The 27,302-nt window shown below is 37.5% G+C and overlaps 1 protein-coding gene across 2 annotated transcripts in view; it reads left to right on the forward strand.

Annotated features, from left to right (window-relative positions):
- Window positions 1-27,240, forward strand: part of KCTD3 (potassium channel tetramerization domain containing 3) — a 54,497-nt gene extending 27,257 nt beyond the window's left edge. For both annotated transcript variants that reach the window (XM_040460987.1, XM_040460988.1), the window contains 9 exons: window positions 1,657-1,772; window positions 8,545-8,632; window positions 8,758-8,874; window positions 11,579-11,749; window positions 15,754-15,909; window positions 20,204-20,300; window positions 24,041-24,225; window positions 24,312-24,450; window positions 25,461-27,240. In XM_040460987.1, coding sequence (XP_040316921.1) covers window positions 1,657-1,772; window positions 8,545-8,632; window positions 8,758-8,874; window positions 11,579-11,749; window positions 15,754-15,909; window positions 20,204-20,300; window positions 24,041-24,225; window positions 24,312-24,450; window positions 25,461-26,019 — 1,628 coding nt within the window. In that variant the 3' untranslated portion in view covers window positions 26,020-27,240. The remainder of the gene's footprint in view (window positions 1-1,656; window positions 1,773-8,544; window positions 8,633-8,757; window positions 8,875-11,578; window positions 11,750-15,753; window positions 15,910-20,203; window positions 20,301-24,040; window positions 24,226-24,311; window positions 24,451-25,460) is intronic.
- The last annotated feature ends 62 nt before the right edge of the window (window positions 27,241-27,302 follow it).

Genomic DNA, 27,302 nt, shown 5'->3' on the forward strand with positions numbered 1-27,302 from the left:
GGCTGGTTCAGTCAGTGGAGCATGCAACTCCTGATCTTGGGGTTTTGGGTTTGAGCTCTTCGTTGGGTGGAGAGATTACTTAAAAATATTTTTACATTTTTATGACAAATAAAGAGGTTGCACACTCCACCAACTGAACCAGCCAGGTGCTCCTGGTTAAGAATTTTCAAGGCATTTATTGCTGCTGGTCTTGTCTTGTATGTAGTTCACAGTTCTGAACAGAAAGGGAAATACTGTGCACTGGTGTAAGAGTCAAAAGAAATCGGTTACCTTTTCTGGATTATGCTTTCAGTACATGCTGCAATTGCAGTTAATTGGTTTGTTTTTTCCCATGAGTTCTTCAGAGCCTTATGCATCATGTTTTTCTATTATATATTGTCCAGAAACGACTGTAAAGGGCCATAATGCCATACCAAAGTGAGCCTAGAATTCTAGAATTCTTTTAGCTATTCTTGGGTCTTCTGCTATTGATGTGGGATATTTGCTCCTTACAGCCTCCCTTCCTACATCCCCTCTTTCCCTTTTCTCTGATTCTCTGGGCTTGCCCATCCCCCCCACCCCACCACCATTTGGTGAACTATTTACCTTTAAAAAAAACTCAGATGGCTTCTTTTCTAAAAAATATCTTCAAACCTCTTTTCTTAACACCCCCCCCCCCTTTATTCCTCTGGACGTTACTTGATCCTGTGTATCCACATCTTTTAGTTATTGTTGTGTTATGGTATAATTGGTTGTTTGCATTTTTTCTCTTTTAAACCTTAAGTACCCAGTAATATCCTGTCTGTTCATGTGTTTCATCCTGTGGCCTGATATGATGCCTGTTGAATGAATTAAATGGAGATCTGCAGTGCTGAGAGACAAGGAGTTTAAAATAATTTGAGTAAAGGCTTGAATGTTTTTAGTAAGATTTCTTGCTGCCTTTTTTTCTTTGTGTGTGCGCGTGTGTGTGTGTGCGCGCGCGCGCGTGTGTATCCAGATTTCTGGACATGTTCTTAGATAGTTAAGGCTGCCAAGTCTCTGTCTTGAGATCAGTGGTTCCCAAATACCCCAGTCATTAGCAAGCTGTAGCTACATCTCATAGGTTTTATAAAGGTGTAGTGGGTTTTCTGATTTAGTGAGTCTGGGATGAATCTTAGGATTCTTTTTATTTTGTTCACTTAAAAAAATTTTTTTTTAATTAGTTTTCTTTATTTTTGAGAGGCAGAGAGAGACAGAGCTTGTGTGGGGGAGGGGCAGAGAGAGGGAGACACAGAATCCCAAGCAGGCTCCAGGCTCTGAGCTGTCAGCACAGAGCCTGATGCGGGGCCCGAACTCATGAACCTTGAGATCATGACCTGAGCCGAAGTCGAATGCTCAACTGACTGAGCCACCCAGGTGCCTCGTCATTTTGTTCGCTTTAAATTTACCTGGTTATTTTGATGGTCAACCAAGTGTGGGAACCACAGCTTTAGATAATACGGTGTTTTAGGGTAAGGTTACTTAGGGCAGCTGCTTATGAGCTTACCAGGTTTCTTGTTTTTGATCCCTAAAGGGTCTAGCATATAACTTATGGAAATGAGAACACATTTAGTCACCTTGAAGATGTTTCTAATCTGAGTTTTGATGAATTCTAAAGATAGTGACTATTTAACTCTTTATTTTTTATTATCATTTAAGGAGTGTTCAGCCTTGGTGTTCCTGTAGATGCTCTCTTCTTTATCGGTAACCAGTTGGTGGCTACGAGTCATACAGGGAAAGTGGGAGTATGGAATGCCGTCACTCAGCACTGGCAGGTTAGTTTTAACTAAAGCACATTACAGAAAATGTTTCTGAAACTCATGCTGATTATGCATTTGCTTCATTTTTGTGGAATTCATAGTGTGGAATTCATAGCATAATGATTAGATATTCGTGTATATTGCAGAATGGTCACAGTAAGCCTAGTTTAACATCTTTCACCAAATGCAGTTACAGAATTTCTTTCTTGTTTCAAGAATTTTAAAAGATAAACTCTTAGCAACTTTCAGATGTGCGATGTAGTATAAACTATAGCTGCTATGCTGTACATTACATTCCCTTGACTTATTTTATAACTGGAAGTTTGTATCTTTGTATTTTTGTTTAAGTAGGCTCTACGCCCAATGTGGGGCTTGAACTCACAACCCTGAGATCAAGAGTTGCATGCTCTAAGGACTGAGCTGGCCAGGCCCTTACTTTTTTTTTTTTTTTAAATCTTTAAAAAAAATGTTATTATATGTGTGTGTGTGTGTGTGTGTGTGTGTGTGTGTGTGTGTGTGTTTATATATATTTTAGATTTTTTAAAAGTTTATTTTGAGAGAGAATGAGAGAGCGTGAGTGGGGAGGGACAGAGAGAGAGAGAGAAGAGAGAGAGGGGGGGAGGGAGGGAGGGAGAGAGAGAGAGAGAGAGAGAGAGAATCCTAAGCAAGCTCTGCATTATCAGTGCAGAGCTAGACAAGGGGCTGGAACTGAACCAGGGTTTAGAACTGAACTGAGATCATGACCTGAGTGGAAATCAAGAGTTGGAAACTTAACCAACTGAGCCACCCAGGCGCCCCTTACCTTTTATCTTTTGGTTTTGTTTTGTTTGTTTGTTTGTTTCTAGGTTCCACATAAGTGAAATCATAGGAATTTGTCTTTCTTAGTCTGATTTTTTTCATTTAACATAATGCCCTCAAGGTCCATCCACATTATTGTTAAATGACAATGTTTTCTTCTTTCTTTCTTTCTTTCTTTCTTTCTTTCTTTTTTTCTTTCTTTTTTTCTCTTTTTTTCTTTCTTTCTTTCTTTCTTTCTTTCTTTCTTTCTTTTCTTTCTTTCTTTTGTGGTTGAGTAATATTCCAATGTGTATTTACATCTTTATCTCTCCATCCATGGATGGACACTTACACTGTTTCCATATCTTAGCTATTTTAAATAATGCTGTAGGGAATATGGTGGTACCTATATCTTTTTGAGTTAGTGTTTTTGTTTACTTCAGATATCTACCCTGCAGTGGAATTGCTGGATCCTATGATAGTTCTATTTTTAATTTTTTGAGAAACCTTCCTACTATTTTCTATAGTGGCTGTAACAGTTTACCTTCTGACCAACAGTGCACGAGAGATCCCTTTTCTCCACATCCTTGCCAACACTTGTTACTTCTTGTTTTTTTGATAATAGCTATTCTAACAGGTGTGAGGTGATAACTCATTGTGGTTCTGATTTGCATTTCCCTGACGATGAGTGATACTGAGCATGCTTTCATGCACCTGTTGGCCATCTGTATGTCTTTGGAGAACTGCCTATTCAAATCCTCTACCCATTTTTTTTGTTTTTATTTTTGATTACATAAAATATTACGTATATTTATAGTGACATTTACTTCTAGATACAGATTTGATTATGTTTTGAAGAATGTTTAGTTACTTGGGAAAATGAGTGAGTATTTAAACTGTGGTTTGGTGTTTCATATTTTTGAAATGTTTTAACTTAACATGCTTTGGGAATAGTAGTCCAGGCAAACTTCATTTCCTGAGTAAAGCTCAGAACTTTGTGAAAATACGTAGCCTGTTCAGAGAAGATAGCAAGCTAAATGATCTCAAGTACTTGAGAGGAACAAGAGGATAAGACTATAAAAGAGTTAATGCTTGATTCTGAAGGAGAGAAGAAAAATTAAAGGATTTAAGTAGAGAGTAACATGATTAGATCCCTGTTTTAGGAAGGTAGCAGCATTAACTACTATGAAAGCAGGGCTGGAGATCAGGGGTAATCCAGCAAAGAAGCAGACAGATTTGACGAAAGGCAGTGATGGTAGAGATGGCAAAGATGAGCCTATTTGAAAAACATTTCAGAAGCCTTCCTAAACGTACAGGATTGGTGTCTGGTTTGGGTGTGGAAAATTAAAGGAGAGGGAGATGTATTTCCAGTTTTGGATTGCTAGTTTTGACAGTCGGGTGGATAGTAATAAGTTGACAGGGAACATGTTTACTCTGAGATTCCTGTAGGCATCAAAATGAATGTGTGCAGTACACATTTGGGAGCATTCCTTTGGAATTTAGGAAGGAAGAAAGGGCTAGAAAGTAGTATTTAGAAACCACAATGCTTCTATGACAACTGAAAAAGTAAGAACTGATTTAAGGTTTTCTGTTGAGAGGATGTACATAGGAAGAAAAAGAAGTCTGGGAAACATTAGCATTTAAGGGGACAAGATAAGGAAACCAAGAGCCACAGGAACATACATGATTGAGAAATAACATTAGTCTAGGATATGATTTGTAAATATAAGTTAATTAGGTTTTGTTTGGGGCAAGCCAGATTGTGGGAACTGAAGAATCAAAAGACCAGGGATTGGACACAGCAAACTCGGAGTTAGCTTTCAAGAAGTTTGGTGGTGAAGGAAAGCAAGGAGACAAAGTGATAGCGTGAGAATCAAGGCTGGGTGGTAGAAAAGATGTTCAGTGTTTTGTTTTTTTTTCTCTTAAGATGAGAGAAGCTTGAGCATGGTTGTAGTCAGAGGGAAGTTGTCTGAGAAAGCACATGGAGGGTGAAAGAATGGAGATGATCTCTCATCCCATCGAAGTCAGGAATGTATGAGATGTAAAACAGCTTAGAGACTTTCACCCAACAGAAACTAGAGATGCCTCCTTCTCTGATGAAAGAGTAAGGAAAGAGGATTGAAGAACATAAATTCAGTGGAAGACAAAGGCACTGGAAGTATGTATCGAGGATTGCAGAGATTGTAATTTGTACATTTGTAGTGGACCTGGGTGATAGAACTATGTGAGTGTCTCCATTAGTGCTCAGTACTGGGAATAAATAGGAGCAAGAGGAAAGAAACCAGCATTAGCCTGATCCAGGATTGGAGAGTTAATAAAGTGGATATGACACACCAAGGGATGAGAAAACATAAAGATGGCAAAGTAGTTGAAATCATGAGATCAAGAAGTAAGGAAGTGCCAGGTGGACGGAGAAGGAAGCAGGGATGTCAAGGGACTCGAGGGATGTTAAAGCCGACTGATGATTAGTAAGGAGTGAGAATTGTTGGGAAGACAGGAAGTGATACCTCTGTAAAGAGGAATGTGAATTTTTAATGATTAACGGAAGGTCTGCTTTCAGATAGGTTATTTGACAAATTATGTCAAATCTGAGCTTTTAGTGGGTAGGGGAAGCTATACTAGCTGTGCCATAAATTTGGGTTCCTAAAGGAACATACTTCTTTATTCTTTTTTTAAACCAATGTTTCTAAAACTACATATAAAAGTGTTCATATCTTTGGGATCCTGAAAACTCTGCCAGCTTCCTCAAAGTGCCCTTTATTCTAAAGCTTTTATTCCCATGTAAAACCTGATGATTCTCATTTGGTGTACGCATGAATTGAAAACCGTATCTGACAAAGAGGGTTTGTTTCTACATTTCAGGAAGACCTTGGGAAAGTTGAGCATTCAGCATACAAGCCTTGTAAACCAACTAGGTGAACTTCACTGTAGTGTAGAGGTGGCATGTAATGAAGTCTCAGCGTCTGTGGTGCAGACATCCCTGGGCAGTTACCGGACCCCAGGCTGACCCGAGTGCTGTGATGCTGGTTGAGTAGGTTCTCATTTGGCCTTTAGCAACAGTTCTGCCCTCGAATAACACACAAAGTATGTGGGACAGCTGTTGTATATTCAAGGTTGATTTGAAGTATTTGAATCAGTGAGTGATGAGTGAGAGAGAGAGAGAGAGAGAAAGAGAGTGTGTGTGTGTGTGCGCGTGTGTGCGCGTGTGCGCATGTGTAAGTTCTAAAAGCTGTTGTGAAATTTTCGTTGGTGTAGCAGTTCTTATAACAGCTGCAATAAGATTTTAAGGAAAATTTCCTAAAAGCATTGTATCTGATTTGGGTAAGAAAAAAGAAAAAAATTTTTTTGTTTGTTTTAGTGCCTCAATGAAAGAGGCATTAAAGAAATGCCCTTTGATAAGAAGGATATTCATACTTTGAAGGGGAAGCACTGGAACGAAATACACATCAGCAAAGAAATTGATAGGCTGGTAAATCTAAATAAGTGATTATTTAATAAGTAATGGATGAGGGTAAAAACATAGTGTTAAAAATGATGATTATCTAGGTAGAGATTGTGGTTGAAAGATTCTAGGGCCTTTGTAGTGCTTGGGAACACAGATTGATTTTTTTTTTTATACTGATTATTTTCAAATTGTATATCACTTAATTTTGTACACAGAGATAATGATAATCATCATGTGCTACCTTAGAAGAGAAAATCCACTTCCATTGTAGATCTGTGACCATCATGTCTGAACCAAATACATTAATCAGTACATTAACCAAATACATTAACCAGATTTCTCAGGTTCTTGATGTGAAGTTGTTAGGATAAAGAAGAAGAGGCCCCAGAGTGACTGTCTCTCACTTATGCTAGGAGAGAAGAACTCAGTCCTAACTCCTCTATAATTTATCATCTTCTGCTTTCTCTGTTCTTCTTGTACTGAGGGGTAGACATGAAGGAAAAGCAGGATTTAGGTCAAGGGTTGCAGAAAAAGAGGTTGTAGAAGGTTCTGGTCTTAGAGCCTATCTTCCCAGAGAACCAATGGTAGAAATGTTTGTCTTGGATGTGTGTTGGGACGCTCCAGGCTGCAGCCACTCTTTCATTGATAAGGGATCTAAAAGGAGAGGAATCTCATGCCCTTATCTGTCCCCATCCCCCTACTCTCAAGATTCTGGAGTAGGAGTTGAAGTTCTTCCTAGAGTATTGGAACTAAAAAAAATGAACTTGGCATGAGAAAACTGGTCATTGGCGTTAAAGCAGCCTTCCCTCCATTCTTCAGACACCTTTACTCATATCACTGAAAGGCTCTCAGGGTTTACCTGCTACAAAACTCATTGGCTCTGATGAAACGGAAACCCTGACCTGAGGTTAGTGCAGGGGTGGGGGTGGGGGGATGGTAATTGAGTCTTTGAGATATTTCCGTGTAAGACACCAGAAGGTTCACACAGGAATTAGGGTCATGTGCATGCAGCTTTAGAGGAATCATTGCTTCCAACTTTTAGCATTTGGTTAAATTTGTTCCTTTTATTTAGAAGGGACCCATATTGTACACTTTTATACTTGCTGTTCTGTTTGACATGGCCCTTCCTCTACCTAACTCATATTTGACTTTTTCGATTTTCATGCTTCGCTCCCTTTCTGAACTTTCCCCTGATCTTTGCCCTTTTAAACCCCTCCCTGGGATTGAGATGAGAGTCCTCCCTGCTCTCTGGTGTAGCACACTCTATTTTAGGGCCTCTCACACTGTGATTTTCTTTTTTTCCTTTCTTGCCCTCAAGTTTACAAGCTCTTACAGAGCAAGTGATGTCTCACATCCCTTATCCAGCCGAGTTACTCTTTCTCTCGGGTAATACCTGATACATGAGAAATAGTTCATTTAAATGTCATCTGTGAAGTTTCATGTGACTCTCACCTGGCTATGCATAGGGAAGATTCATTTTGATCTTATTGCCACTGCTCTAAAAAACATTTTTTGTTTGTTGCTTTGTTTTCTAGTAAAATTGTGCCCTTTGCTTTTCTTGTAGCACAAATACAGGCAGTTATTAATTTTTAACTAGACTGATTTGCTCGGGAAGCTGACTTTTTTATTCTAGTACTTGAAAACACAAAAACTTAAAGGAATTTTTTTGTCCTGCCATATCCTAGGAAACAGGAGTCTACAGCAGAATGAAGATAGAGATTACCATTTTGTCAAAGACATGGTGATAAATTATCAAGGGAGCAAGTGCTATTTGGCGATCAGTCTGTTTTCTAGTTCTGTCCCTTACTACATGAATTTAGGCAGGCCATTTAATCTCTTCTATAGAAGAGAGGAGGAGGAAGGAACCTGGTCAGAATGTGCCTTCAACTTTAATGCGTGCTGTGAGCTCACAACCACTTGCAGAGAAAAGAGATAATCCATGGGAATTCTGATAGGACGGTGCTGCCTTTGGAAATACATTTTTTTTTTAAAGCTTTAAAAGGACCTGTCTTGACAGCTCTTCACAGTTCCCTGTGGGAACTAAAGAAAGTAATTTTCTAAGCCCTATTTAAATTAGATATTAGTGGTTTGGTTTTTTTAATTTCATTGAGTAATCTCCACACCCAGTGTGGGGCTCAAACTCACAACACCCACATTAAGAGTCACCCACGCTACTGATATAGCGAGCCAAGCGCCCCTAGTGAGTTTTGTTGTCGTTGCTATTGTTAAAAGTGTCAAATTTTGGGGGCGCCTGGGTGGCGCAGTCGGTTAAGCGTCCGACTTCAGCCAGGTCACGATCTCGCGGTCCGTGAGTTCGAGCCCCGCGTCGGGCTCTGGGCTGATGGCTCAGAGCCTGGAGCCTGTTTCCGATTCTGTGTCTCCCTCTCTCTCTGCCCCTCCCCCGTTCATGCTCTGTCTCTCTCTGTCCCAAAAATAAAATAAACGTTGAAAAAAAAAAATTAAAATAAATAAATAAATAAATAAAAGTGTCAAATTTTTAAGGAAATTGAGCAGTAAATACAAATTATTAATATTTAACATCTAATAATAATCTTCCTACATCAGGTTCAAGATGTTGTCCCTATAACCAGTTACGACACTGCTGGCTCATTCCTTCTGTTGGGATGTAACAATGGATCAATATATTACATCGGTAAGCTTATGGGCATTTAACCCTGATCCTGTTTTATATCGGTTTTTAAAAATAAAATATTGCCTTCTGTAGTTTTAAGTAGATGCACTATTTTAATATTATTTAAAATTTTTGGGTTTTTTTAGATATGCAGAAGTTTCCTTTGAGAATGAAAGATAATGATCTTCTTGTAACCGAGCTTTATCACGATCCTTCAAATGATGCCATTACTGCGCTGAGTGTTTACCTCACACCCAAAACAAGTTAGTACATGGCAGCGTTCTGATAAATTCTTGACCGTTTCTGAGAATTTATGTTTATTTATTGGTTTATTATGCTAAAACGAATCCAGTCCTTTCTCTTTGAGAACTGCAGTTCTAAGAGTATCATCTCTATTAGTTTACAGTTCATATTCGTTATATATTAAAGTTAAACGTGACGATTAAACAAGCATAAGTTGAGGTGGGAAGTTAGAACTTTTCTTCTTCTGAATTATATTTAAGTCATATCATAATAGTATTGACTAAAATTATTAAAAAAAAAACAATTTGCACATTGACCTTCCTATTTACCCTAGCTTATTTTGTTTTGAAATTAGAAGCTTTTGTTTTTTTCAGCTGAAAGCAAGAAGGCTCTTAGACTGTTAATCTCTTGTGGATATTGTCTTGTTCCCTTGGGAAATTTTTAAGTTATGGGAAAAGACATTTTATTTGGAGGTTTAGTATCTGTAGCTTTCATTATCTTTCAAAGGCCATTGCAATGAAATTAACAAATCTGTTCTGTAAATTAAGGATTTTTATTATATTTTTTATATTTTTATATTCTAGATTGAAAGATAAACATAAATGGAAAGTTGAAAATTTAAATGAAAAGAATTCTAGGAAATATTAACATGTGTCCAGTAATGTTAATAAATTTGAATGTTATTTGTGTTAAATCATCATTTTATTGACTTCATTGAAAGAAATCATTATCTTTAATGTGAAATAAATATTCTAATTTATGCAGATGATTTTATTTAAAATTATAGTAGGATTTCAACTGTTATGCTAAATGGGTCAGCACACTGCCCTTTTTATCGATGGTCTTACATATTGCATTGGCTGCTTTGGGCAACAGTTGACAGAGTTGTATGATTATGACAGACTGTATGCATGCATACATAAACTAGGCATGCATAGTTTAAAATATTTGCCATCTAGCCTTTCACAGAAAGTTTGCTCACCTCTGCTCTAGAATGAGATGTACATTTTTTAAATCTAATTAAAAAGGGAGGAGAAAACTTCTTTTGCAATGGCAGGGGGAGAATGGAGTCACTTTTTATGTTATGAGAAGTGTTTCCTATGGTATGTTCTTTCTCTTTTGATTCAGATATTTTTGGGTGAATCAGGAAGGATAACTACTAAAGCCAAGAAGTTCTCTGTGAACCTTTTTAAGTACATAGTTCACTGAATTCCATTCTGTCTTTAAATATGTGGTAGAGTTTGGGCACTTTTTTTTTCTTCCTTTTTAATGCTTATTTATATATTTTGAGAGAGAGAGAGAGAGAGAGAGAACGCGCACATTGGGGAGGGGCAGAGAGAGAGAGAGATGGATAGAGAGACGCCCAAGCAGCCTCTGTGCTGTCAGTACAGAGCCCGATGTTGAGCTCAAACTCATGAACCATGAGATCATGGCCTGAGCTGAAATCAAGAGTCAGATGCTTAAGTGACTGAGCCACCCAGGTGCCCCTGGACACATTCATTCATTCATTCATTCACTCATTCATTCACTTAAAAAAGCCACAGATGAACTTCACATGATGAGCTGTACGTGATTAGAAGAGACACCGTAGTAAGTAAGTATGATGTAAGCAATATAATGGGTGTATTTGTTTCAGAACTAAGTATTTTGAATTTGTTAAATAGTATATACTTGATTATTCAAGAAAGATTCAATAATGTAGCAAAAGTAAAAGTAGGAACACCTGGGTGGCTCAGTCAGTTAAGCATCTGACTTTAGCTCAGGTCATGATCTCGCAGTCCATGGGTTTAGCCCCATCTTGGGCTCTGTGTTGACAGCTCAGAGCCTGGAGCTGCTTTAGATTCTGTGTTTCCCTCTCTCTGCCCCTCCCCTCCTCACACTCTTTCTGTCTCTTTCTCTCTCTTCCTCAAAAAATAAATTAAAAAAAACTAAGTCATAAATTAAAAAAAACTAAGTCAGGCAGAGAAAGACAGATACTGTATGTTTTCACTCATAGGTGGATCCTGAGAAACTTAACAGAAGACCGGGGGGAGAAGTTACAGAGAGGGAAGGAGGCAAACCATAAGAGACTCCTAAATACTGAGAACAAACTGAGGGTTGATGGGGGATGGGGGAAAGGGGAAAGTGGGTGATGGGCATTGAGGAGGGCGCCTGTTGGGATGAGCACTGGGTGTTGTATGGAAACCAATTTGACAATAAATTATATAAAAAAATAAAAATAAGTAAATAAATTTAAAAAGTAATAATAAAAAATTTAAAATAAGTAAAACATGGTCTTAGACTAGAGTATGAATAGACTAGAAATAATATGGAATATTCCTTTAGGAATACTGTGTTGCGTCAGTGGTATTCTTAGCATGTCAGATTTACTAACTCTTTAAACATCTCTTGAGGACTTGCTGTGTCTCAGGCACTCTGTAAGGATGACTGTGATTCAGTCTGTCTCAGTAACGAATAGAGGTAGATAGACTTGGAAATAGCGAATTGGTTTGTTACAGTTGCTGTGCTAGAGCATAACATACAGTCCAGGGGAGGGTTGAACAGATTTATCTGGGAGTGAGGGTTAGGAAATGACTTGTAAAGGAAATCATGATTCAAAGTTGGTCAGAGAGGTCTTAGGGTTTCTGGGCTCAGCTGGATCTGGGGACTCAGAAAAGCACTGCCTCTTTTATCCCTTTCTGTCATCATCTGATACGCCGCCTTTCCACTTCTGACCTCGTGCAGGTGTGTCTGGTAACTGGATTGAGATTGCTTACGGTACGAGCTCCGGAGCTGTGCGAGTGATTGTTCAGCACCCAGAGACGGTGGGCTCGGGCCCTCAGCTTTTTCAGACTTTCACAGTTCATCGAAGTCCTGTTACAAAAATCATGCTATCTGAGAAGCATCTTGTATCAGGTAAAGTGATTTTAGGTGCTGGCGAGGAGTGTGCTTCATGTGCAGCCTTGCCTTGTGGGTAATTTCCCACATGCCTACAAATGGAAAGAATGTGTATATACACATGTATTTATATATGAATTTGGGAAAGAGTTAACCGTATCTTTTATTTATTTTCTATTCTAATATTTTGTTCTCATGGCACATTTTATTTTAAAATATTTATTATAATCCTGTTGAGATGGAATAGAGAAGTTTTCCAAGTATGAATTTTATGTAAATTTGGTTGTATTTTCTTAAGATTTAAAGCTAAAGTTGTAGATATAGGTGTGTATTTGTTGATCATTTTCTAAAATATTAAAAACTAGTAGAATGTATAAAGAGATTACTTGAAGAGAATTACATTTTTGTGAGTTGTTTCTTAGTCATAAAGTTTTTTTTAATGTAAACACTAATTAGATACTGTATTAAAAATGATGCAGATATGTGACACACAGAGCATAGTGATCACAGTAAAATTCCATTGATAGGGTTCATTGTGTATGATGATTTCAAAAAGGCTTCATTTTAATGTAATTTTGAGTCAGGTGTGTTAGTAGAGCTTGCTCTTACATTAAATCTTTTGTAGATCAGTTCCTGCCTAACTTAAACTTTTTATAAGCATCATTTTCATCTATCAAGTTTGTTTATATGAAGACTACATAATATTAAAAGGTGATGCATCTTTCACTCATCTCCAGTCTGATTAAACACTAAATGGAGCTAAAGTACGTTGTCCATGAATGGATGGATGGGTGGGTGGGTGTGTGGGTGGATGAGTATGTTTTTATTGATATCTAATTATTTGAGTATAAAGTCTGATTGTTTTGAGTATAATTCTGCCTCCCTGAAATAATCAGTCTCCTCTTCAGGCTCTCATAAAGCAACTCACCTGCCTCACTGAAGAGTCTTTCTCATGCTTTTGCTGGTTCCTCCTCTTTTGCCCAATGACTAAGTGTTGGATTGCCTCAGAGCTCTTTCCTAGATTCTCCATTCTTCCTTGTCTGTAGTTTTCCTGCAGATTTGAGTGTTATCATCTATATGCCAGTGACTCCTAGACTGTCCACTTGTGACCGTTCGCACAGTTCCAAGCTTGTATGTCCAGTGCCTGTCTCTGGTCATGTGTTTCAGAGACATGTCAGAATTAACCTGGGTAAATGGCACTTTTGATTTTTCTCTCAGAGGCCATCTTAGTACACAACATCACCATCTGCTTATTTCGTCAAGCTGAAAACCCAAGAATCCCCTTTGATTCCTTCCTTTCTCTCACCCACACAAACGTGTAATCTGTCTGTAAGTCCTTCTGGCTTTGCTTCAACCTACGTCACAAATCTGACCATTCGGTGTCCATTGCTGCCAACTTGGTAGGTCAGATAATTTCTCCCCTAGATCACGGAGCTGAGTGTTTTGCCTGTTTCTGTCTCACCTTTTCTTAAAATGTTTATCTGTTTTGAGAGAGAGAGAGCATGTGTGTGGGTACATGGGGGAGGGGCGAAAAGGGAAGGAGAATGAGAATCCCAGCAGGCTCCATGCTGTCAGCACAAAGCCTGACGTGGGGCCCAGTCCCACTTACCATGAGATCATGACCTGAGCCAAAGTCAATAGTCAGATGCCCAACTGACTGAGCCACCCGGGTGCCCGTCTGTCTTGCCTTTCTATGGTACATGTTCTTTATGGTACATAGCATCCAGAAAGATCTTCTAAAAATGTGAACCATGTCTGACTCCCAGTGGCTTCTTACGGTATCCTGCTGTATCCTACTGTATTATAAATAAACTAGTAGTGTTCTTCCTGTTACGGGTCTTCTTTTCAGGCCTCTTTTCCTCCCTATGCTTCATGTCACATATTGCTCACAATACCCTAACCCTTTAAAGGCTTTCGATTTCTTAGGAATGCCGCAGAACTTTTGCACTCGTTCTTTTTAGTTGAAATGTTTTGCCCCTAGATATTTGTTTGGCAGCTGTCCTGTCATTCAGGTCCCATTTCCAGTACCTTCTCAGTGAGGCCACCCAGCCTAAATTAGCCAGACCTCTATCAGGTCACTTTCTCTGTCATCATCTCCTCTCGATTTGTTTTCTTTGTGGACTTTTCACTTGATCATTTCTTTGCCTGTTTATCATCTGTCCCCCTCTTCTAGAATGTAAGTTTTACAGCAGCAGAAGCTTGTTTATTCTGTTCTCAGCACTTAGCATACTTCTCGACACATACAAGATGCTGAATAAATGTTATGTAAAATGAGGTAATTTGATCCTGTGAGAAGATAAGACTGTTTTGCAAGGCTATTGTGATGACCACCCTTAGTAGTAATTGCTGTTATTGTGATGGTGACGATGTTATTGCAGGATGAGACGCCAAAGAACTACATCGTAAAATCTGCATTTAACATCAAATATTTCATGTAGGTTTAAAATTTAAATAAATTTGTCAAGAAAAATGTCCAGTTGAGCTACAAATGTAGAGTATTTTATGTATACTCCGTTACATCATTCTGCCACCTGGTGGATATTGACATGAATGTAATGACATTCTTTTTCCTATAGTGTTTTCATGTCTTAAAACTGTAATGATTATTTTTAACAAAATAACTAAATTGCCTATTGAGTCAACTAAAAGTGTTTAAGATGTTTTCTTTTTTTTTTTAAGGTATTTTTCTGAATCCTAGTAACCTTATTAGTGAAATAGGAAATTATTTTCCATGAAGCTGATAAAGCAGTCTAGAACTAAATGTCTCCTTTTTCACCAGAAACTGACATCCTGAGATAGGAGAATTTTGTTAGATAATGTAACACCTGTATACTTTGAATTTTTATTGCTATTTGTCAAAATTAAATTTCTAAAGTTTTGTTTAAAATATGCAGCTGTGGCATTTTACCCAGTGAGAAAGATGTATCTATAAGAAAGTTTGAATACTTTCCTAGTATTTACTGATGGGTTCATAGCTCATTGCTAATAATAGCACATTCTCTGAAAACCGAATAAGTTGTACTTTTCCATTAAAAAGTACACTTTTTTGTTAAGGCATGCCACGAAAGTACTTTTTTTTTTTTTGCACTAACAATATCAATTGCTGGTTTGTATTTTCTAAAGGAGTAGTTCCTCAGATCAAGAAACAATAGGTAGGGTACTTGGTAGGAAATACCTTAATATGTATCCACTTAATATTATTTACATTAAAAAAAAACCTAATTGGAGTATGTTCTTAAATGCAACTATAAAATAGTTCTTAACTTTATCTTAATTTTCTTTAATATAACTATGAGTAGGTGATACAAGCTTTTTGACAAATGTAATTTGTGTCCATAAATTTTCAGTAACTCCTGATCTAGGTTGTTTATGTTTAAGTAACATAAGCAGAAGCAGTTTCTATGGTTGAAGAAAAATAGGCTGGGTAACTCATTTACTCTGTAGTTTAGTCACAGAACAGAATAATAGCATCTTTTATCTTGCATGCATTTTTTTTTAAACATTTCCTCCAATTATACTTTACATGCTACTTTTGTAAGGACCCATAGATTTACTTACATACCTTATGTTTGCCTCAAGGTAAATTATATTCAGTTCTTTCATTTTTGTTGGCCAGGTACAGATTAAGTGTAATTTTAGGATAAAATACGTCATTTGCCACTCAAAACGTGCTATGATCTATTTAATATAGATCACAGTTTAAAAAGTTACACACAAAAACAGTGATATTGTTGGTGCTCTTTTTTTTTTTTAATTTTTTTTAATGTTTTTATTTATTTTTGAGAGAGAGACACACACAGCATGAGCAGGGAAGGGGCAGAGAGAGAGGGAGACACAGAATCTGAAGAAGGCTCCAGGCTCTGAGCTGTCAGCCCAGAGCCCGATGCGGGGCTTGAACTCACGGACTGTGAGATCATGACCTGAGCTGAAATCGGATGCTTAACCAACTGAGCCACCCAGGCGCCCCTGTTGGAGCTCTTATAATCTATATTTAACAACTTTTTTTATGTTCTCTTTCCTAGTGTGTGCAGATAATAATCATGTCCGGACATGGACAGTAACACGATTCAGAGGAATGATCTCTACTCAGCCAGGTTCTACTCCTTTAGCGTCATTCAAGATACTGTCTCTGGAGGAGACAGAAAGTCATGGAAGCTATTCCTCTGGAAACGACATAGGTGGGCTGGATAATTTGGGGGCACTTTGAAATACTTTGTGGGCAATGCAAAAGTAGTATGCTAACTGTAAAGAGAAACCTAAAAATGAGTTTCAAATAGAAGTTTTCACTTCAATTTTGAAACTCATTTAAAACAGAAGTTTAGTGTGTTTTCTTATTTAGTTCTATAAATTCAGCTGTAGCATATTTTTTGTTTAAAAAGTTGAGCAAATTTTCATCTATCATTTCCTTTTTTAAATATCTCCAAATGCTAACCACTTTTGTTTATGATTAAAAGCCATGATAGCTGTGCACATTTGAAACATGAAGGTTGTTTTCTTTTATTGCTAATAATCTGAAAATAATTTTTTTTTAATATTTATTTTTGAGAGTGCGAGAGAGAGAGAGAGAGAGAGAGAGAGAGAGAGAGAGCGTGAGTGGGGGAGGGGAAGAGAGAGGGAGACACAGAATCTGAAAAGAAAGGCCCCAGGCTTTGAGCTGTCAGCACAGAGCCCAACGCGGGGCTTGAACTCAAGAACTGCAAATCATGACCTAGGCCAAAGTCAGATGCTTAACTGACTGAGCCACCCAGGTGCCCCTGAAAATAAAAGTTGAAGCTAGAGCAGGGCTGGTGGTGTTATGTGCTAATAGTTGTTTTGATGGCATTGCAATGGCCATCGGGAAATAATAAGCATATCTCCATTGATATGCTCTGATTTCAGCAAAAAAGTATATAAAGTTGATTTGACTTGTCCCTCTATATACCATATGACACGTGCGCATGTGGATACTCACACATACAAACATATGTGCAGTCTTCACAGAGACAGATCATTGTCTTTTTGGAAGATTCTGTACATTGTATCTTCACTGTATATAATAGTTCTATGGGACCTGTTCATTAACCCATGTGCCTTTCTGATCAATTTTTTTTTATATAAGCAGGAATTATAGCACTGATAGAAAGGAGTACATTAGAGTTGTTTTATTAGAATTGTTTTATGTGAAACATTTAAATGTATGTTCAGCCAGAATATGCTCTCACAGTAAAGATTTTAAAATAGTTATCTTTAAAAATACAAGCTATTTGTGAGAATTATAGTATGACTGTCTTAGTGTTTTTAGAAAAAGAAACACTCAGCTTTGTTGATTTTAACAATTGCTCTGTGACCCAGTTTTCTCTGTGATCTAGGCACTGTAAGTTTAGTTTTATCTCAACAAATGTCTTGCTTGTTTTATTGAGATACAATTAATTGACGGTAACATTGTGCAGGTTTGAGTTGTAGCGTCCACAGAATTTTATTGAGTACCTTTGCTCCAAGCATTAGGAATCTTTTTTTTTAATTTATTTATTTTTTAATTTTTTTTTTTCCAACGTTTATTTATTTTTGGGACAGAGAGAGACAGAGCATGAACGGGCGAGGGGCAGAGAGAGAGGGAGACACAGAATCAGAAACAGGCTCCAGGCTCTGAGCCATCAGCCCAGAGCCCGACACGGGGCTCGAACTCACGGACCGCGAGATCGTGACCTGGCTGAAGTCGGACGCTTAACCGACTGCGCCCCCCAGGCGCCCCCAAGCATTAGGAATCTTAAGAAAAAAAAACAAAACAAAAAAACTGCGGTGAACCTCCAGTCACAGTGTGGTGACCAGTAGAAACAAAAAGCAAACAATCGCATGGGGCACAAACACCAAGGGGAGATAGTTCTAGTCTGCTTGCTGGGTAATCGTGACATACAGTCTCATTTAATTTTCTTGATAGTTGTATGTGGAAGATATTATTCCCCACTTACACTGGTGGAAACTGACATTCAGAGAACACTTAGTAGAGGTCTCAATGTTTGAACTGAGACATGAAGGATGGGTAAGGGTTGAAGTCTTACCTGGCAAATTTGGAAAATGTCAGAAAAGTCATTAATTGGTGGTATGTGGGTGAGAATAGTAGGGCATGAGGATGAGTGGATAGGCAGAGGTCAGATCAGAGAGGACATGTATAATATGAAAGAAAAGATGTTTAGAAACAGCCCTGGAAATTACAACAGCCTTGTAAACTGTTTGAAAGAGGGCAGGGAGATTTTTTTTTTCCTTTATAGTTCTCATAAAAAAAAATTTCTTAAGAGACATTCAGGATAGTGGAACAGAATAGAAAGTCCAGTGTCTCTAGGCTTCTGTGTATGGGTGGAATCTAGATTGCAGTGGTCAGTTGAATAAATAAATACTGGAGGCAACCGTGAAAGAAAGAAATAATGGATCTAGTTAGAAAGTAAAAGGTTCAAAGGCCATCTTTCTGACTCCCTACTCTCTTCTTCCCCATTGAAGATAGGAGAGACCTGAGGATATTTATGTTCTGAAAGAAAGGAGCCAATTTGGGGAGAGGAGTTGGAGAAACTTTAAGGAAGGGAGGTGTGGATAATTAATTGAGGTACAAAGAGTTAAGCTACGTGAGCATCTCACATGAAGATAGTTTGAGGGGAGAGAAGATATGGTCCCAGAATCCTTATTTCTAGTTTTTATCCATCATCACTATTTTGACTTTGGTTACGGGTTATTGAATGAGGACTCTCATTTCATCTCAATAGAATTAGACTTGAGAAAAGTGTCCACTAACTGAGCAAGTGCGTAGCTTAGTGAAGAGCCAGACATCTTGGATTTGAACTCCAGTTCCATTAGGTAGGACCTCTGAGATCTTTGGTTAACTAATCTCTTGGTGCCTTAGTTTTCTCATCTGTAAAATGGAGATCATAATAGTGTATCCCTTATGTATGATGATTAAAATGAGTTATGTGCAGAGCGTTTACTGTGGCACATAGTAACCATAATGTATTTGCTAACTGATAAAGGTGTTATTGTTGCATTTATTAATTAGGTATGATTCACTCAAGATGAAATTGTATCCTATATCACATACATTTGTGAACAATGAGTTGGTATTATTTTAGCTAATGAGTATGATGAGAAACAACTGCTAGAATTTTTTTTTAATTTTTCATGAAACACATTTTTTATAATGTTCAGAATCTTTCTAAAATATATGAGCCATATACCTGCTTTGCCAAGTACAATAAAATAAAAATAATCGAATCTTTCTTTTTATTTTTTTTTTTAGCATTTATGTATTTATTTTTATATTAAATGTAATTTATTGTCAAATTGGTTTCCATACAACACCCAGTGCTCATCCCAACAGGTGCCCTCCTCAGTGCCCATCACCACTTTCCCCTCTCCCCCAGCCCCCGTCAACCCTCAGTTTGTCCTCTGTATTTAAGAGTCTCTTATGGTTTGCCAGCCTCCCTCTCTGTAACTTTTTTTTTCCCCCTTCCCTTCCCCCATCGTCTTCTGTTAAGTTTCTCAGGATCCACCTATGAGTGAAAACATATGGTATCTGTTTCTCTCTGCCTGACTTATTTCACTTAGCATAACACTCTCTAGTTCTATCCACATTGCTGCAAGTGGCCAGATTTCATTCTTTCTCATTGCTAAGTAGTATTCCATTGTATATATATAAACCACATCTTCTTTATGCATTCGTCAGTTGATGGACATTTAGGCTCTTTCCATAATTTGGCTATTGTTGAAAGTGCTGCTATAAACATTGGGGTACAAGAATCTTTCTTTTTACATTGAAAACCTTGTGGGATACAACAGGCTTCTTCTAGTTAATTAAATTCTATTTATTTATTATTTTAATGTTTACTATTGAGAGAGAGACACACACAGCATGAGCGGGAGAGGGGCAGAGCACAAGAGGGACACAGAATCTGAAGCCAGCGAACTCACAAGTCATGAGATCAGGACCTGTGCCGAAGTTGGATGCTCAACGACTGAGCCACCCAGGCGCCCAATTAAATTCTATTTAATGAAGTCACCCTTTATTTCTTAAGATTCTGCATTTGGTTTTTCAAGAAAGAGTAAAGTCCATACATAAACTAATTTTATTTATGTGTACTTTTTCTGAAGTTATAAGAAATGGCACACATTCTCAAAGATGATAGATGTAGAACCTGTATTTTAACAGGTCTTGTACTAGTGCTGTAAATGTATAGTCTTCACATTAATGCCTTCAGCTTTAATAGGCTGAGTGCATAAAATAGAATTTGAAATATTATATATTTCTTTAAAAAATGTTTATTGCAAGTTGGAGTATGTGCAGCACTGCACTTTCTGTCTGACTGGGATGTGGACTATAAGGCCAGGTGTTGACAGGTGTGAAAAATGCCTTTTTTTTTTTTTTTTTTTTTGTACTGACATTTCTGTTGTTCAGTGAAACCAATGGATTTCAGTTAACTTCTTTTGACATTGTCTGTTTTTTGACCCAAGGGCCTTTTGGAGAACGAGATGATCAACAGGTGTTTATCCAGAAAGTTGTTCCCATCACCAACAAACTGTTTGTAAGACTCTCATCTACTGGGAAAAGGTAAAACTTTATTTGTATTCAGAAGTCACTTTTGTCTTAAAAAAAAAAAAAAAAATGTAATTTGACATACTGATAAAAAGTACTACCAGAAGCAAATTGTTGAAAAAAGAAGTCTAGTCATTACCTTGGATCTTTGTAGCTTAAAATTAAGACAGTATATTTAGTACTTAATCTTCTAGGATTTTTTAAAGGTTTTTCACTGATCCTGTGGACAGTTAAGAAGACTGTGGATGGGTGATATAACAACAAGAACCCATGAATTTGATGGCAGACAGCTGAGTTAAATTCTGATTTTGGCACTTCCTCTTATTAGCTGCATAAATTCAACTTGTTACTTTGTTTCTCTGAGCCCCCAGTTTCTTTATAAAATAAGGTTCAACTACCTTGGAAGGATGTCATTAAGATACAATGAGTTAAAAACATGAAATATCTTTTGTGGTTCCAGACAGTAACAGATGCCCAATAGAAATTAGTTTCCCCTTACTTTTAACATTTGAGTGAAATTGTACTTCTTTTAAATTACTATATATAGCCTCAAACCTCAAACAGATTGACGTGTACATTTCTCTTCTATAAAAACAAATTTTTTTGCACGCCAAACAAGTGAAAAAGGTGGAATTCATACCTAGTAGTCATTAAGAAGGTTATGGATTTTCATACTAATGTTACTAATGCTACTGCTCTTGTTCCCCTTCAGCATGTGGTTTCTCATTTCCTAATATGTTAATGAACAAACTCTTGGAGATGATAAATTTTTTTTCCATCAAAGTTCATTGCATATAGTCATCAGCAAGTGTTAAATGAATTGATTCTAGAGAATGATTTTTAAGTACTAAACTACTTTCGTTACCTTTTTCTTTTTAAGAAAATGTATTAGAAGCCTGTAATGTAGTTAGAGATCAGATTATTATCTTGAGAAATGTTATAAATCACCATGATTCATCATTTTCTCTGCATATTAGTGAAGGTGCCGTCAAACATGTTGTATTAAAACTGCTGCATAGGGGCGCCTGGGTGGCGCAGTCGGTTAAGCGTCCGACTTCAGCCAGGTCACGATCTCGCGGTCCGTGAGTTCGAGCCCCGCGTCAGGCTCTGGGCTGATGGCTCAGAGCCTGGAGCCTGTTTCCGATTCTGTGTCTCCCTCTCTCTCTGCCCCTCCCCCGTTCATGCTCTGTCTCTCTCTGTCCCAAAAATAAACAAATGTTGAAAAAAAAAATTAAAAAAAAATAAATAAATAAAACTGCTGCATAACAGCCTCTGACAATGTGTTTCATATCCTTGTTCAATTCTAATGTCCTCCCTCCTCTGTTAGGTTAAACAGTGGCAGTGTGTTATCATCTACAGTCTCTGCATGACAGAACAAATTTTATAATTTTTAAATTCACGATTCCACAGGAAGAGTTATATTTATAAAAATAATCAGAAATTACTTTGGGGGCACCTGGGTGGCTTAGTTGGTTAAGTGTCCGACTTCGGCTCAGGTCATGATCTCGCGGTTCGTTGAATTCGAGCCCTGAGTCAGTCTCTGTGCTGATAGAGACTAGAACCTGCTTCGTATTCTGTGTTTTCCTCTCTCTCTGCCCCTCCCTGCTCACGCTCTCTCTCTGTCTCAACAATAAATAAATGTTTAAAAAAATTTAAAAAAATACTTTGTAGAATTAAATAGAAAATCAACCCTTTATGGGGTGCCTGGTGGCTCAGTAGGTTAAACATCTGATTCTTGATCTGGCTTAGGTATGATCTCACAGTTGGTGAGTTCGAGCCCCATCATGGGGCTCTGCACTGACAGCACAGAGCCTGCTTGGGATTCTCTTTCTCCCTCTCTTTCTGCCATTCCCCTGCTCCCGCTTTCTGTCTCAAAATAAATATATAAGCATTAAAAAAAAAAAAATCCCTTTATGAGGCTAATGCTAAGTAAAGCTTTTGTTTAAAAGTCGTTCAGTTTCGGGGCGCCTGGGTGGCTCAGTCGGTTAAGCGTCCGACTTCAGCTCAGGTCATGATCTCGCAGTCCGTGAGTTCGAGCCCCACGTCGGGCTCTGTGCTGACAGCTCGGAGCATGGAGCCTGTTTCAGATTCTGTGTCTCCCTCTCTCTCTGACCCTCCCCTGTTCATGCTCTGTCTCTCTGTCTCAAAAATAAATAAACGTTAAAAAAAATTAAAAAAATAAATTAAAAAGTAAAAGTCGTTCAGTTTCTTAATACTGAGAAGTGAAATGAAAAGGTTTTATTGAAAGTGGGCAGGGAAAAAACCTTGTCAGCATTTAAAGGAAGAAGCAATCCTAAGGAATCTAGCCCATAGGAAGAACAAAAAGCAAAATCATGTTTGTTTTCAAGCACGTAGGTTTATATTGTGTCATTTTATTTTGATTTATTTGGTTTTAAATGTGAACAGTAATTTAGATTTTAAAAATATTTTATATCAATTTATAGGTATTACTAAAAATGTAAATTCACTATGTTAAGAGGAAAAAACATTTCACAGTTTCATACCCATTTATGGTTAAAAAAAATCTTAGTGCTTAAAATAAAGGACAGATTTTTTAATCTGATAAATAATGCCTACAGAACAAATTATAATAAACTTTATACACAGTGGTAAAATATTGAAAGTTTTTCCCTTTGGTTGGGAATGAGAGTAGGATAGCCTCTATCACTATATGTGGATGTCCAGTAATTAACCCTTCTCCCCTCATCATTTTATCCATGCTTGCCAGGAGGCTCAGCTATGCTTCATATTCTGTGTTTCCCACATTGATAAGTATGGTATTTCCCCTTCCTCCTTTATTTAAAAAAAAAAAATTGTTTTATTATGTTTATTCATTTTTGAAAGAGACAGAGCACAAGCAGGGGTAGGGCGGAGAGAGAGGGGGCCACAGAATCTGAAGCAGGCTCCGGGCTCTGAGCTGTCAGCACAGAGCCCGACGCGGGACTTGAACTCACCAACGGTGAGATCATGACCGGAGCCGAAGCCAGATGCTCAACCCATTGAGCCACCCAGGCACCCCTCCTTTACTTTTTGACTTTGCATTTGCCTGGTACTATTTATTTACTTATTCATACATTCATTCATTCATTCAGTAAGCCTCTTCGTTTTGAAGTAGTCTGGGGTAAATAATTCAGTCAAGCATAAGGCAGTCAACTTTTACACGATTTTGACAAATCATTTGCTGACATTATTCCTTGTTTGTTTTATTTGTCAAATGTAAGTGATAATTGCTCTTTCTAGGTCCTTTTGTCCTTTATGAAAATCAGTGAAATAGTTATAAAAATCCTTTAAAAAAGTTAAGAATCTTATCTTAATGGAAGATACTACTTAGACCTCTCCATACACCTGTACATTTTTTTTTTCTGGTTTCAGACTTGAATTTCCACATACATTTTAAATGATTTCTCAAGATCTTTCCCAGTATCATGCCTACTTGCTTTTGTTTCTGCCTTTTTAGTTTATAACTTCCTTTTCAAGAATTAGTTCCCATCAAGGTTCTTTCTGTTTTTAAGGTTGACTTAAATGATTTGCTTTATTTCATAATTATTTAAATATGTTGTTTTATAACAGCCTTTTCTATAGACTCAAAGAAACAAGGCTTGAATCTTATTTCTGTTGACTTGCCTTGAACTTTTTAGATCTGTTTTAAATACATAGAATAGTCAACTCTAATTTGCTAATAAGCAATTTCAAAAATCTGAATTGCAATGTGTTACTTGCCCCCGTGGTTTACAACTATACAATATTTTTTGCAGAATCTGTGAGATCCAGGCCGTTGACTGTACAACAATATCCTCATTTACAGTGAGAGAATGTGAGGGATCCAGTAGGATGGGCTCAAGGCCAAGGCGCTACCTATTCACAGGCCATACAAATGGCAGCATTCAGATGTGGGATCTGACCACGGCGATGGATATGGTTAGCAAAAGTGAAGAGAAGGGTAGGTTCCATGTGGGAAGTTGTTTGTCCGCAGGGTAATAAGCTTTTGACAGAAGTGATGATAAAATGAGCGTGTGTTTTCCTAAGATGTAGGTGGTCCGACTGAAGAAGAGCTACTCAAATTACTGGATCAGTGTGACCTGAGCACATCTCGCTGTGCTACTCCTAACATCAGTCCAGCAACTTCTGTGGTTCAGCACAGCCGTCTCCGTGAATCAAATTCTAGGTAGGTTAAAGAGTCGTAAATTGTATTTATAAGTTGAATTGATTGCTTTTGGGAAAATTGGCTGAGATACTGTAATCACATAGTTGTTGAAAGAATCATTTTTCAAGGCACATTTTTAATTCTGACTTTGTTGACTCAGTTTTTTTAAAAACATTTTACTAAATTTCTCATCTATAAGCATATCTGGCTCTTTTTATAGAAGAACATTTTTTCCAGAGCATCTGGGGGCTTGGTCGGTTAAGTGGCCAACTCTTAATTTCCACTCAGGTCATGATCTCACAGTTGGTGAGTTCGAGCTGTGAATTGGGCTCTGTGCCGACAGCATGGAACCTGCTTGGGATTCTCTCTCTCTCTCTCTCTCTCTCTCTCTTTCTCAAAAATAAATACATAAACTTTAAAAATTTAAAAACCATTTTTTCTTTTTAACTTACTTTGTGAATTGCTGCCTATTTGGTTGCCTATTATGTGATCAAGAGTTCATTCAAAGGAGATGGAAAAAACACATGTCACCTTGAATAGTGTGTGGATTTTTTGTTCCTGTTGCCTCAGGGAGATATTAATTGAAGCGATTACATCATCTGTGTAAGCTTACGTTTGGTTATTCTGTACTTCCGATACAGGAGCATTGTATGTCTTCTGATTACCACATTTTTAAAAATTCCAAAATTTGGATTCAGGACCAAAGACTAAATTATATTGGTTCCATATTGGCTTGAACGGTTCCCCCCCCCCCCCCCCAGCGTTTTTCAGCTATTCAGAAATTCAGATTCACTGAATATATGTATGTTATTATTTGCATTGGTGATTTGATAAGCATACACACACCTACACACACACTAATCCATAATATAGAGAGTACTTAAGTGAATTTTTATATATAGAAATGAGGATATGCATTCTTTATATATTTAAATAATACCTTTTCATTGTAGTTTAGTTAATGAGATGTGCCCCTGAAAAATCCCAGAAAGTAATCTGAACTGTAATTTTTTATAAAACCCGTATTTCAGCCTTCAGCTCCAGCACCATGAGACTGTCCACGAAGCAGCTACTTATGGTTCCATGAGGCCTTACAGAGAGAGTCCTTTGTTAGCAAGAGCAAGGAGGACTGAGAGCTTTCACAGTTATAGGGACTTCCAGACTGTTAATTTGAACAGAAATGTAGAACGAGCCGTCCCTGAAAATGGTAACTTGGGTCCAATACAAGCCGAAGTAAAGCGGGCAACGGGGGAATGTAGTGTCTCGGAGAGAAAGTCTCCTGGAACAGAAGTAAAAAGTTTGAGAGAATCGGATAGTGGATTGGAAGTGCATAAAGTAGCTGAAGGTCTGGAATCTAAGAAAAGGTCATCAGAAGAAGAAAATGAAAATAAAATGGAGTTAAGGAAGAAAGGGGGATTTGAAGGAGGAGGATTCCTTGGAAGAAAGAAAGTTCCGTATCTGGCATCATCACCAAGTACTTCCGATGGAGGAACTGACTCACCTGGTACTGCGTCCCCGTCTCCTACAAAGACCACTCCGTCTCCTCGGCACAAAAAGAGTGATTCCTCAGGTCAAGAGTACAGCTTGTGAGAACTCACCAAAATGAATAGTAGTTTTGTTAATTTAGACAAAAGTTGAACACTTTACTGGATTTCAGTACATTAGCTTTTACACCAAAACTTTGCAAATTAAAACTGGAGTTCATTCAATATCTTTTTAAACAGAATTACCTGGAGTAAGGAGAGAAAATAATTATATCTCTTTTGACCTTTTGGAAAGTTTTTTTAGTTTTACAAGTACATTTAACAGATTGTTTGTAAAAAAAAAAAAAAAAAAAAAAAAAAAAGCAAGAGTCCATGTCAGTATTTCGTTACTCTCCAGATTTTGGAAGCAAAGTACCGAGTCTTACTAAGATAGTGCCCACAATAGGTGAGCATCCTTTGAGGGCACGGGGACCAACAGTGCGTTCCTAACCTTGATAATGCTTGAGATTTGTCTTGCAATGTTATGTTAAGCGAAACACGTTAATTCTCTTTGGAATTTAGTCTCCCAACACTTATTGTGATTGCCAGGTGTTTACCAGATATTTAATGAGGTGCTATGTTTGTGGAAAAATATCTAATTCAAAAAACACTATTGATGTTGAACACCAGATAACACTATAGTAGTCAGTCCCTTAGGGTATTTTTTTTTTTTTTAATTGTGGGTCATTATCTGATTCTCATTTTTGGAGTTCTTAAGTTTTACCAAGCATCATCCATGTTAAATACCGAACATCCATTTAAACTTCCTTTAAAGTTGGAGCAGTTGTCCGTGTTTGAACAGGTGAAGTAAAAATAATAATCCAGGATCGAGCTTTTGAGTGCCCAGAAGGGAAGCTGTACTAGTTGTTAGCCTGCCTTGTTTTAGTTAGGATACACCATATTTTTCCCCCACTGTTAATAACAAAGATAATCAAGTTAGAATGTGGCCATTTTGTTAAGCTTATGAAATCGCAGTTCTCAATTTTTGGTTAAAGGTTTTGGCTGCTGTAAAAGTATTATTTTAAAATATACTTTGAACTGTAAGAACAAAAGACAAATTTTTGTGCTTTTTTCTTTTAATTGGCATCATTCTCAAGTTTCTGCATATAGGGTAATTGTAAATTTAAAGCATTAAGCATTTATTGATGAATAATGTATATATTCCCATTCCAAGAAATACAAGTGAGTGAAGCTGAAATAAATTCTTTAAAGTTTATTGCTCGTGATTTCACAACAGTTCTCTTGTATTTATTTATCAATTAAGCCTAATAAAAATGATTAAATAAGACTATGCGTTCTTGGTTATTTAGGGAATAGAAGGCCTGTTTGAAGTACACCTGCATGTGGTTG

Source organism: Herpailurus yagouaroundi, unplaced genomic scaffold (assembly GCF_014898765.1).
Source record: "Herpailurus yagouaroundi ecotype Mexico unplaced genomic scaffold, PumYag 253, whole genome shotgun sequence".
Taxonomy (NCBI): domain Eukaryota; kingdom Metazoa; phylum Chordata; class Mammalia; order Carnivora; family Felidae; genus Herpailurus; species Herpailurus yagouaroundi.